Below are 13,049 nucleotides of genomic sequence, written 5' to 3'. Positions count from 1 at the left end.
ACAATAACAATAACAATAACAATAACAATAATAATAATAAATAATAATAATAAAACAAATAAAACCTTAGAAGCATTACCGCGAGAACGCTTATCAGATAGTGTATTGCAATTTGTTCTTGCTTGGATACAACTTCTCGAAATTTGTGAAATTAAATTTGCATTGGTTAGTTACAAGATATATATTTACAACTTTCATAGGATTGGTAAAAAACATTGGCCTCAAATTACCAAACGAATACAAACCCTTTTAAATAAAATTATGACTGTTATCAATGATTTCAGAAACTTACTATTCTTATTTGACTTGTTAAAAATATATTTGAATCCACCAGCAGCCGCTATCGGGTCAGAGTTCAAAGAGTGTGTGTCAAAGGTCAAGACAGTTCATGCTCACCTGGTCTTGCTTCAGCACCAAAGTCATACGTGACATGACACTACACAGCTCTCCAAGTTTTGGTGAGAGTTGGAAAAATATTCTGTTTTAGACTTAGGAAAAAAACTTGCTTGCCTAAGATCACAGATTCACATAAAACTTACACGGTCTAATGATGAAGATCCATTAAAATATTTCTTACTGAGGCAGAAATGTCATACTTGATGTAAAATAAATACAAATAATCTCCCGTTTTCTCAGTGATCTTTTTTTTTTTTTTTTTTTTTTTAAACATCGTCATGCAAAACATGTAACCGGTTTTTCACTATTCTATCGTGACCCAGACAGCCGATCAATCCCAACTTCTACAGATTTGTCAGTTGATGTATATGGTGGATAACATAAAGTGCTTACACTGCCAGCAACTGTTTTGTTTGCAAAAACCAATTCTGTAATGTTCCTTTAGTGAAAGGGTGCCGAACAAGGCTTCCCTTAGGGTTTGGTATTTTTTGTACGACAAAAAACACCAAGTACATAGATTTAGATAAAATGATGGTAGAAAGCTTCCCTTAAAATATTATTTGCTGATGTGCTGTAAGTTTCTGTATGTGTAAAAACAATGTCACGAAAATAATGTTCTATCAGGAGGCGAAACTTATTAAAGCATGTTAGATGTTTTACGCGACACTACATGTTCGTCCACATTGAGTAGAGATTAGTGCCATGGCCAAAATGCTGTGAAATACTGTTCGCTTTTTAAATTTGTAAGACTGATCAGCAAGGAAACAAACACACTTTTGAGTGTCGTTTAGTTTCGTTACCAGAAATCTTAATACAAAATAATGAATAAACAAATAAATTAATAGAAATAACAAGCATTGTTCTTAACTTCAGGAAACGTACATGATGACTATAATCTCAAGTACCTCAGTGACAGTTTTGCCTTTTAACGAGAGTGCCATTTAAATGTGTGCACCATTTAAATGTGTTTCACAGACACAAGATGAATACAATGTTAACAATATTAAATCCCATAATATCAATGCTTAACCCTATAGGATCGTTCCATCTCCTGTACATGACACTAGATGAGTACATCCATTATAGAGTGCAGACCATTCTAACTCAAGACAGGGCCGACTGTTTGCTCTGTAGACTCAAAGGAGAAGCAGATACAAGTAAGTTTCAACTTTCCTAGGCAGGTGGATTGGGAATCAATCAGTAGAACTACAAAAATAATAAGAGTGGTTCAATGTTCTAAAAGTATTTTATTTATAACTGATTATGTTGTTTGAAAGCTAAGTGACGCAAATACTTAACTAGTATAGACGATGTGACCTGTGACATCACATGTTTACAAAAGAGCCACAGAGCCTGGACTTCCTACAGGCACGATTTGTACACAGCTCAATGGAATAAAACATAAAATCTTATATTTTATCGAGATTGCACTGTCTAATACTTATCAACTTTTGATATGATGAAAGGTGGCACATCTCAAAACTTGTCCAACTTTAACTTCCATAACTCTTGGTTTTATGTGGAAATTGTGACACAGAATGTCAGCTTTCCCATAGGACCAGTGTAGTATTTTGCCCGCCAGAATACTGAAAGACTGTACAAGGTCACTCTATTGTAAACAAGGTTCACATGGTCTATTAATTTTGGTTTTTACCGATATACACCAAAGTGTGTTAGCACTGCATACTCAGTACTTACCCGAGTTCAGTGAAAACAAAATCACGGGCATATTATTACTCGGGTGGGATTCGAACCCACGACCTTTGCAATTCTAGACCACTGAGACTGCCCGGTAGCTAGAGTTTGAATCCTATGTTTAACAAGTATGTTACAGCCACCACAACCCATTTCCATATTAGGAACACGTCGAATCAAAAGTTTGTGCTGTAGGAGCTTTATAAGTTGGGCACTATTGGCTATAGTCCTTTTTCCGTGACCTTGGTACTTCGAATATAAATGTTTCTCAAAAAGCTATCCAAGGCTGCTCTGCTTCGAGCCACGTACGTTTTTATTTCCATTAAGTTGTCAGAGTAATTACTAACCATCCTGTTACCTTTTCGAGAATAACATCCCAAGGGATTCAATGGTACCAACTGGTAATGAATGTTAATGGTTTCTCAGAAGGAGTTTGTGCTCAGTTCGGGGTATAATTGTTTTACCAGTGACAATGATAAAGTGATGGTATGTCAATAATGGTTGAAGGTGGGGGTGTAAACATTGAATGATAATTCACAGTGGGTTTTGAATGGTAATGCTAAGTAGTCCCAGATATGCCAACGTTGTTATGGTGGATCTGAATGGTTTATAAGTTGTACTTAATGATGATTCAGTTTTTTTGTAACAAACTATCCAATGGTAAATCAGTGTCTTTTCAATTGGAAAAAAATGTCAAACAACTATCAAAGGACACCAATTTTGAACTGACTCCGCGGCAGTACAGTTAATTACGATCCTTTAAGGTAGAGTAGTAGTCCAATCTATTTTCTATACCATCCGCCCTGGTAATAGTTAAAAAGCGGGACAGTTCTTTTCAGAACTGAGAAGTCTCCCGAACCTCTGATTATCTACTCCGCGGCAGTAGAATAAAGCAAGACAGTTCTCTAAGAACAAACTCTACCTGGCAAGTAGATACACACACACGGTGTTACCTCAAACCAAAAATACAACTATCAAAGGTATATCATTTTAAATTTATACAATTTGTTGAAGAGAGAGAGAGATGAATGCAGTGCAATGTTTTGTCATTTTGCCCCAGGTTACGAAGCTACTGAGGTGTTACCATCAGGTACTGAGAGACGTTCAATCCACACTGCAGCAACGCATCAGCGGTTCCAGCATCAGTTCAGTGACAACTCCCCTTCTCAAAGTCATGGTATAATACAATTTACAATGGTACAAATCATTCCAACGACAACGACAACGAAAACGAAAACGACAACGACAACGACAACGACAACGATAATGACAACGACAACGACAACGACAACGACAACGACGACAGAGACAACGACAACGACAACGACGACGACGGCGGCGGCGTCGGCAGCAGCAGCAGCAGCAGCAACAACAGAAACATTAACAAGATTATCCACTGCAGCCTCCCGCCTATGGAAGGGTCTTCCTGTCCCCATTAAAAACACTAAGACTCACCTTTAAAAAGGTATCAAGACGCACCTTTTCTCCAATCTGAAGCTGGTTGTCACCATCATCATGGTCAAGATGTTAGACTGCAGGACCAGTAACCACAGGGTTGTGGGTTTGAATCCCCCAGCTAACCGCTGATTTCACAATGACTGGAGAGTCGTCTCGTTATTTCTAAGTTTTTTTAACTTAGAAAACTTTGAAACGCTTCGAAAAGGCTAATGAATACTTAATTTGTCTTTAAAAATAAAGTTCACAGTCCACCTAAAGATACAGTTTTTACCGAAGGGCCAATTATAGTTTTCCATGTCTAGGTCATATTTTCATTTTAGAAAAGCATTGTTGTTGTCTGTAAGTTGTTTTGATCCTGTTCGTCATATTGGCTGTACATAGGCTGATTACTACAAGCCTCGGCTTATCAAATTGGCCTCCATCTTTACTTTTAATTTTCTTTTACTGTAAATAACTACTCTGCAGGGGTCGATTTCAAAAAGTTTAGACTAGCCTAATCTTTAGGACGAGTTACTCGTCCTAATTTAGGACTACCCATAATTTTTTTTTCACATCTCCGATAGGGACTAGTCCTAACTCTTTGTGAAATCCACCCCTGCTGTGCGATGTTTTTGACAGTATGGCAATACATAGGAATTGAATTGAATCAATCCTCAGATTCAACAAGTCCAACCTCCTTGACTTTTGACCTTCAACCGATATTACCATCCGGCCAATCTAAGATAACGCCAAGCTACATGGCCTGTTTGGAGTCGCACGACCCTGTCCACCTGTCTTCAGCCATGAGAGGAGTGTCATCGTTTTGTCAGCCAGCATCCTGTGTGGGCTTTGGAGAATGCTCGTCACCACCATCAATTCACAGCTCAGGGTAGGCTCACATTAACGCATATATTACAAGGACCAAAGATCCTCAATATTCAGAAAAGCCCACCATCTTAATACTATTAAAGGAACACGTTGCTTTGGATCGGTCGAGTTGGACTTTGAAAAAGCGTTTTGTCTCACACAAATGGCCGACCGTGATAGTTCGCGACGTAAAATGAAAACCGTGCAATTTTGAGAGATACTTGTGTGGATCATTATGTTCTACTTTTGCATCATCTTTCTAACCATATGCATTTTATAATAAACGGTCACAAAACGCTTTTCAAAGACCAACTCATCCAAGGCAACGTGTTCCTTTAAAGACAGTGGACACTATTGGTAATTGTCGAAATCCAGTCTTCTCACTTGGCGTATCTCAACATATGCATAAAATAACAAACCTGTAAAATTTGAGCTCGACTGGTCGTCGGAGTTGCGAGATAACTATGAAAGAAAAAACACCCTTGTCACACGAAGTTGTGTGCTTTCATATGCTTGATTTCGAGACCTCAGGTTCTAAACTTGAGGTCTCGAAATCAAATTCGTGGAAAATTACTTCTTTCTCGAAAAAATACGTCACTTCAGAGGGAGCCGTTCCTCACAATGTTTTATATTATCAACCTCTCCCCATTACTCGTTACCAAGTGAGGTTTTATGCTGATAATTATTTTGAGTAATTACCAATAGTATCCACTGCCTTTAAGCCAGTAGCATAGAAAACAATTAAAGGCCATTGGCCAAAGTTTAAATTTTGTTATGGCTTTATTTTATGTTCCTGTGTCATTTTGATTATTGTTTTGCTCTGTATTGTAATATTGTCGTGCGTGAATGCCGCATCAAACAAAACAAAAATAACAATAACCATTGAGGAAAAGAAGAAGATGAAAAAGAGTTATAATCTGTGCATGTTCAAGCATGTACATGTACGTGTAGCCTACATGTACGTGTAGCCTATGTACGTGTAGCCTACATGTTCGTGTAGCCTACATGTACGTGTAGCCTATGTACGTGTAGCCTACATGTTCGTGTAGCCTACATGTACGTGTAGCCTATGTACGTGTAGCCTACATGTACGTTTAGCCTACATGTACGTGTAGCCTATGTACGTGTAGCCTACATGTACGTTTAGCCTACATGTACGTGTAGCCTATGTACGTGTAGCCTACATGTACGTTTAGCCTACATGTACGTGTAGCCTATGTACGTGTAGCCTACATGTTCGTGTAGCCTACATGTACGTGTAGCCTATGTACGTGTAGCCTACATGTACGTTTAGCCTACATGTACGTGTAGCCTATGTACGTGTAGCCTACATGTACGTGTAGCCTTCATGTACGTGTAGCCTACATGTACGTGTAGCCTACATGTACGTGTAGCCTACATGTACGTGTAGCCTACATGTACGTGTAGCCTACATGTACGTGTAGCCTATGTACGTGTAGCCTACATGTACGTGTAGCCTATGTACGTGTAGCCTACATGTACGTGTAGCCTACATGTACGTGTAGCCTACATGTACGTGTAGCCTACATGTACGTGTAGCCTACATGTACGTGTAGCCTACATGTACGTGTAGCCTATGTACGTGTAGCCTACATGTACGTGTAGCCTACATGTACGTGTAGCCTATGTACGTGTAGCCTACATGTTCGTGTAGCCTACATGTACGTGTAGCCTATGTACGTGTAGCCTACATGTACGTTTAGCCTACATGTACGTGTAGCCTATGTACGTGTAGCCTACATGTACGTGTAGCCTTCATGTACGTGTAGCCTACATGTACGTGTAGCCTACATGTACGTGTAGCCTACATGTACGTGTAGCCTACATGTACGTGTAGCCTACATGTACGTGTAGCCTATGTACGTGTAGCCTACATGTACGTGTAGCCTATGTACGTGTAGCCTACATGTACGTGTAGCCTACATGTACGTGTAGCCTACATGTACGTGTAGCCTACATGTACGTGTAGCCTACATGTACGTGTAGCCTATGTACGTGTAGCCTACATGTACGTGTAGCCTATGTACGTGTAGCCTACATGTACGTGTAGCCTACATGTACGTGTAGCCTACATGTACGTGTAGCCTACATGTTCGTGTAGCCTACATATCGTGTAGCCTTCATGTACGTGTAGCCTACATGTACGTGTAGCCTACATGTACGGTGGCACGGTACGGTTGGCTTGTGCGTAAAGCGCTCGCCTCTCACCAATGTGACCCTGGTTCGATTCCCAGTCGGGGCCATATGTGAGTTGAGTTGTGCGTTGGTTCTCTTCTGTGCCACGAGGGTTTTCCAGACTATCCGGTTTTGAAAAAAATCAAACACTTTCGATCTTGGGTGTAGCCTACAATGTACGTGTAGCCTACTTGTATGTGTAGCCTACATGTACGTGTAGCCTACATGTATGTGTAGCCGGCCTATGTGTAGCATACATGTACGTGTGGAATGAATGCAAGGTAAAAGGTAACTCATTGTACCGAAATTAGTCTAAGAGTTCTGCTCTTATATTGGCCCTTTTCAAAGAACAACCATTGCGCTTTGCCTCTTCATTTTAAAAGTGTACACACTGTGACAATTTTTTTTTCTTTCTTTTAAATGAAGTTTTAAATGTATTCCCTTTACACAAGATATGATTGATAATAGTTTTATTTCCATGTGTTTAGGAACAGTGCCTTCACACCCGTCACTAGCTTCAACAGCTATGCATCATTTGATCGGCCCCATTCGACCCGCTCCTTGCTTCATCAACAGCCTAACTATGCAAGATCTTCATTCCCCTTCACTGGCTTCCAGAATCACGGTCTCCTAACCAACGACACTCACTCAACATACCCAGGTCGTGAAACCATGCTTCATGCACGTGCCACACAGGGAAATTATAACAACCAGTTTGAGCCAGTAGAAACTAGATACGGGCAGTTTCAACTGGTTCCCCAACTGCCAAATGACTCGACCGGTGCATTTACGAAAGACCATGCTATCCAAGATATTTCCACTGGAAGAGACCATAGTTTCCGCCACCCGGAAAGCTTTGACTTTCGCCATGAGCCGTCAGGTATAACCTTTCATAATGCAACACATAACACTGACGAGTGCCCAATGTACTACTCGTCTAATCTTTGCAGTGAGTACGACGGCAAGATTGCAGGTTCATCTATAGAGATTGTTGAGGCAGGAGACTTGTACATCGACGAGGAGGAAGGCCATAATGGGATAGCCACGGGGAGCCAGTACAAGGAGCCATATCAGCACATCCAAGCTGTCAATTAAATGAACATTACAGCAGAGAGTGGTGTAAAGTAAAGCCCGGTTCATACTTCATGTGAATGCGAATGTGTACAAATGTTGACGTCCCAACAACTAATAGTTTCACGTATTCCAAGCAAAATTTGAAAGTGATTTATTTTTTACCTTTATAGCCATGTTATAAGGGGCCCGAAAACTTCTTTCTCATATATGAACCAGCAGTTTTCCTCACTGGGGCTAAAGAGAGGACTGGACAAGTAGAGGTTTGAATAATGCGTACAGCCTGAACATCTGGCATCACACCTCGAGGTTCTTGGATATAACGCCATGGGGTGGCTTTTAGTTTGTGTCCATTTTCACCTTTCACCTAGATTCACCGCAAATCAACCAGCTACCAAACGTCACCTTTGACCAATCAAAACGCAGATATTAGATAATTAGGTTACGTCACTGCACGTTTATCCAGTGAGATGATTGAGATGTATCCAATGAAATCACTGGTTCTGAAAAGCAGATACGTGTCTGTATCCTTGTGGCTAAAGACAGGGGACCAGTCTAAATGCGTGCATTACCTTCATTGTTATATTCAGTGAAGATGGCGTGCGCCAAGAGTCTATTGATTATAAATAAACCATTTTTGCAATTTGTTAGTAAATTATGTTTAAATATTTTTCGTATAATAGGAATTTTTAACAAGTTGTTTGGGTTAGATTTTCTTTTCTAGTACTAATTTTAGAGTATCAAGATCAGTCAGTTCTTATTTTAAAATAAAAGGATTTTTTGAAAACAAAAAGTGGATTTTTTTTATTGAGCTCAAGTGCTGACCTAACTATGAGTTTGGTTTAGGCTTTTATCAATATCAATTTGAGGGCAAATAATAAAAATCGGATTAAATTGCAACGTATACTTTTGTAATAAGCATGCCCTGACAATGTTTATCGCAACTCATAACAAACCTGTGAAAGTGTAGGCTTAAGGCACTTTTTTAATTATACAAAACAGTATTTTCAGTTGGTGTTTCCCAACATATGCATCAAGTAAAAACATCTTTGAAAATTTGATCCAGTTGCTGGTCGAAGTTGCAAGAGAATGATACAAGAAAAACACCCTTGTTACACACATTGTTTGCTTCCAGACTGAAGTATTTTAATATTTAGTGAGACATAATCTCTTTCTGAAATACTACGTTACTTCAGAAGAAGCCGTTTCTTACATAGTTCATACTATCCCCAGCTCTCCATCGATCGTTACCAAGTAAGTTTTTATACTAACAATTATGTAGAGTACCAACCATTTGTGTCATTAGTGTCTTTAAAGTCACCTGCAAGTGGTATTTTGTCAAATAAAGCTTTTGTCACTTAGTATGTGTTTTGATGAGTGGAATATGAATAAACAATTAACTAAGGTTTACAAAAATTAGTTTTCATGTTTTCAATTGAGGCGCGATAAATCGCATGCAGTGCCAACACAAGATAGTGACGCTTGGCGCAAGCTAAAAACATGCCCTCAAAGTTGAAACAATACCCGACTTTCTTTTCACGTTAGGCAAACGCTCCTTTATGTCTAGGCGCATTTCTGGAAAAAGTGACTGATTGAGGTATTTAGGGGTAAAAGTGCGGAACCAGACTTTCTAACACATTTTTGGTGTGCTGAATCCGAAAAAAATGGTTCCCAAGCGAATTTTTGAGTTTTTGACCATCTACTTTGCATAATCATATTTTTGACCTTTTTGAACCATTTTAAACAAACCCCTGTAACCAGGCAAGCAAAAATGACGAGCGATGAGTCTGTACCTAGATGTTAAAGGTCACAGAATAGGATTAAAACATTTCCAAAGTAATAAGTGGTAATTAATAATCATAAATATGCAAATTAGTGCCGCCATTACAGGAAAATCATTTTTCTACAATATCTCGGTAACTAGGAAAGCAAAGACGACAATTGAAGTGCTATACCCATGTTTTGAAGGTGTCATAAAACGATTCAAAATTTTATGAATTTATTATTGGTGGTAAGCAATTAAAAAAGAAAGAAAATATACGCAAATTAGTGGCAGCCATAGCAGAAATGAGTTTTCTCCAATATCTCTGCAACTAGGCAAATAACCATAATAAAGAAATGCTTTTACCTATGTTCTGAGGGTCAAGCAATGCATGTTGCTTACACGCAAATGAGTTGGTATAGCTACACGTGTTTATTTATGCAAATCAGCTAGTCTGAGCACCAATAAATTTCATCCTTCATCATTTTTTGCTCAATCGATGCATCCCTACAATAGAGTTTTTGCAAAACATTTGCATCTTTTATGCAGTTTTAGCAACGACAGTAAAGACAAACCCAGGAGAACTATCCTTTTCTAAACAGACCCCTACTGCTTGGTTTGATGCGCCAAACCCTGTTTTAAACTGATTGGCAGAAGTGTAAAAGGCAATTTTAAATTGCCGAAAAACCAGATCATTTCGAGCAGGTTAGGCTCGTCAGCTAAGTAGACAGGCTACCTAGGAGAAGAAAAACTCTGATCACCATTCCGGGTAGGTAGAACTCCTCAGCCTAGATTGGTAGTATACCTAGGAGAAGGACCTCTCTGACCACCATTCCGGGTAGGTAGAATTCCTATAAGCCTAGATCGGTAATCTACCTAGGAGAAGGACCTCTCTGATCACCATCCAGGGTAGGTAGAACACGTAAGCCTAGATTGGTAGTATACCTAGGAGAATGACCTCTCTGATCACCATCCTGGGTAGGTAGAACTCGTAAGCCTAGATTGGTAGTCTACCTAGGAGAAGGACCTCTCTGATTACCATCCCGGGTAGGTAGAACTCCTCAGTCTAGATTGGTAGTCTGCCTAGGAGAAGGACCTCTCTGATCACCATCCAGGGTAGGTAAAACTCCTAAGCGTTGATTGGTAGTATACCTAGGAGAAGGACCTCTCTGATCACCATCCAGGGTAGGTAAAACTAAGCGTTGATTGGTAGTATACCTAGGAGAAGGACTTCTCTGATCACCATTCCAGGTAGGTAGAACTTCTAAGCCTAGATTGGTAGTATATATACCTAGGAGAAGGACCTCTCTGAACTAACGTACGTTCACATCCTAGTGCGGACAATGGCAGCAACCAGGGTAGTCCTGAGGGGAGTGGTGCCCCCTAGTCTTAGTATAGCCTTTAAAGGAAGCTAATGGTAAATCTTATGGCAAAGCATGGCAAAGTCCCGAGGGTGGACAGGATCGATACTGCGGACAGGTGTGCTGGCCAGGTTTTGGCCTTACAGAATGGCATTGCCCCCCCCCCCTTCCCGGAGGAGGTCATCTGACGACAGCCCAAAGTCCAATGCGATCTGCGATGCAGGAGGCTGCTCATTATGGCTACCTTCAACAAACACAGTAAGGAAGGATGCGAGGGTCAGAGAGATGGACCATTGTGCAGTGATCTTGGCAGGAGTCATGAAGGGGATACCCTCCCCTCAACTCATTTTCATCATTGACTTCGCCCTCAGACGAGCTATCGGCAGACACAAGGTTGGTCTTGGATTCACATTGATGCCAAGGAGATCGAGCCTCTATCCCGTAGTAGCCATGCCCGACCTTGACTTTGCTGATGACATCAGTCTCTTCTTTAACACCACAGCCCAGGCACAAGAACTTCCACTCATTGCTAGAAAGACAGGTGATCACATACATTCTCCAAGACCATGCACCCCTGAGCACATAAGAGGTTGAGCTTTGTCGGTGTCCTGATGAGAGATGCTGAGGCAGAGACCACAACTGAGTTGGCTGCCTGCATAAATGGTCAGGGAGACTGAGAGACGCCGCCGGAGATCCCACCTGCCCGCGACATGATGATACAGGTCGTCCAGTTCACTTGCTGGTTGTCCTAAAGCATGTTGGGCTTTAGACAAACTGAAGCTACCAAAATGTCCTCCTGGAAAATGTCAGTGAGCAAAACAAATTGCTGAAGTCGGAGAGTGCCAGCAATGGGTATCACTGACCTCGACTGCACTGATTGCATTCTCTTCTACATGGCGGACTTGGCACGAGAATTACTTGCAGCTCCAATTTAGCAGAGTACTTCATATAAGAGAAGTTAAGATGTTAAATATGACTTCAGTTAAACTTAAGGAAGACCAAGGCGATGGCATTCATCTTGAAAGACGGTAAGGACTAAATGGCGCTTCCGTCATTGAGAAGTTCAAGTACCTTGGTGCCCTCACAGGATGGATTGAGCGACATAAAAGTGAGGAACTTTTCGGAATGGAAGGCCCTTCAATATGGCATTGGCGAGTGTGTGTGTGTGTGTAAGAGATCTGGTCTGACCAATAACACCAATATAATATATATTTTTTGTGGCTTCAGTTGAGTCTGTACCTCTTTGATTTGATTCAAGGTGTGAACTAGGAAAGATGGATGCTCCCGGTTTCAAGTTGATGCGTACTTCCTTTCAATCGACTTTTGGTGAAATGTTCACTGCTCCAAACCTGAGCTTCCTGAGCCCACTCAGCCCATGTACAATGGATGGGAACATGGTAACTCAGAACCACATCCCATACTGATGTCAATGAGTCAAATCCCTAAAAGTTACTTGCTGGAAGATGCTTTGTGTTCATGCCAGAAGCATGGGTTTCAATGCACAGCAATGTGTGCATTTCAGCAACAGTTTGGTGATGAAACTCGCTGTATGGCTACATGTTCCTAGGCAACAACTGTTCATTCTATAACCAACTTAATATGAGGGATTGGTGAGTGACACCAATTGCTCTTTCGGCCTGTATTAACATCAAGTAGTATTTCGGTGTAAAGTTTTGGGGCCTTAACATTAAGCATTCATTCATGAACTGTTATGAAATTCATTAGATAGTCATACTAGCTGATTTGCATAAATACGCATGTTAAGCTATTTTACTAGCTCGTTTGCATAAAAAGCATCTTGCTTATCAATCATTGATCACGTTGGTTCAGCCTCAGAACATAGAAAAACACTTCGTTTATCATGTTTGCTTGCTTAGCTACAGAGATATTGAAGAGAAATCATGTTTTTGTAATGGCGGCCACTAATTTTCATATTCATAGTATTAGTTAGTACTAGTTACTTCAGAAATGTTTTAATCCTACTCTGTGACCTTCAACATCTAGGTACTGACGCATCACTTGTCATTTTGGATTGTCATGTTACAGAGATTTGCTTAAAATGGTTCAAAAAGGTCAAAAATATGATTATGCAAATTATATGGTCAAAAACTAAAAATTTCGCTTGGGAACCATTTTTGGGGGAATCAGCACGCCTGAAATGTATTAACAGGTCTGGTTCCCTGCTTTTACCCCAAAATGCCTCAATTACCTTAATTAGAGCTCTTTTTTTCTCAGAAATCCTCCTAGACTATTAGGTTCGTTAC

At 40.3% G+C, this 13,049-nt stretch overlaps 1 protein-coding gene across 2 annotated transcripts in view; it reads left to right on the top strand.

Annotated features, from left to right (window-relative positions):
• Nucleotides 1–9,283, top strand: part of LOC139943176 (regulatory factor X 4-like) — a 93,254-nt gene extending 83,971 nt beyond the window's left edge. Inside the window, exons 11-15 of one of the 2 annotated variants that reach the window (XM_071939990.1) lie at nucleotides 338–458; nucleotides 1,434–1,553; nucleotides 3,152–3,268; nucleotides 4,207–4,417; nucleotides 7,080–9,283. In XM_071939990.1, the coding sequence (XP_071796091.1) occupies nucleotides 338–458; nucleotides 1,434–1,553; nucleotides 3,152–3,268; nucleotides 4,207–4,417; nucleotides 7,080–7,686 (1,176 nt within the window). In that variant the 3' untranslated portion in view covers nucleotides 7,687–9,283. Of the gene's footprint in view, nucleotides 1–334; nucleotides 459–1,433; nucleotides 1,554–3,151; nucleotides 3,269–4,206; nucleotides 4,418–7,079 lie in introns of both variants that reach the window. The other variant, XM_071939989.1, reaches the window with a different exon arrangement.
• The last annotated feature ends 3,766 nt before the right edge of the window (nucleotides 9,284–13,049 follow it).

Source organism: Asterias amurensis, chromosome 10 (assembly GCF_032118995.1).
Source record: "Asterias amurensis chromosome 10, ASM3211899v1".
Lineage (NCBI taxonomy): Eukaryota > Metazoa > Echinodermata > Asteroidea > Forcipulatida > Asteriidae > Asterias > Asterias amurensis.
Note: the sequence above shows the minus strand (reverse complement) of the source record. Positions and strands in the feature narration are given on the sequence as shown.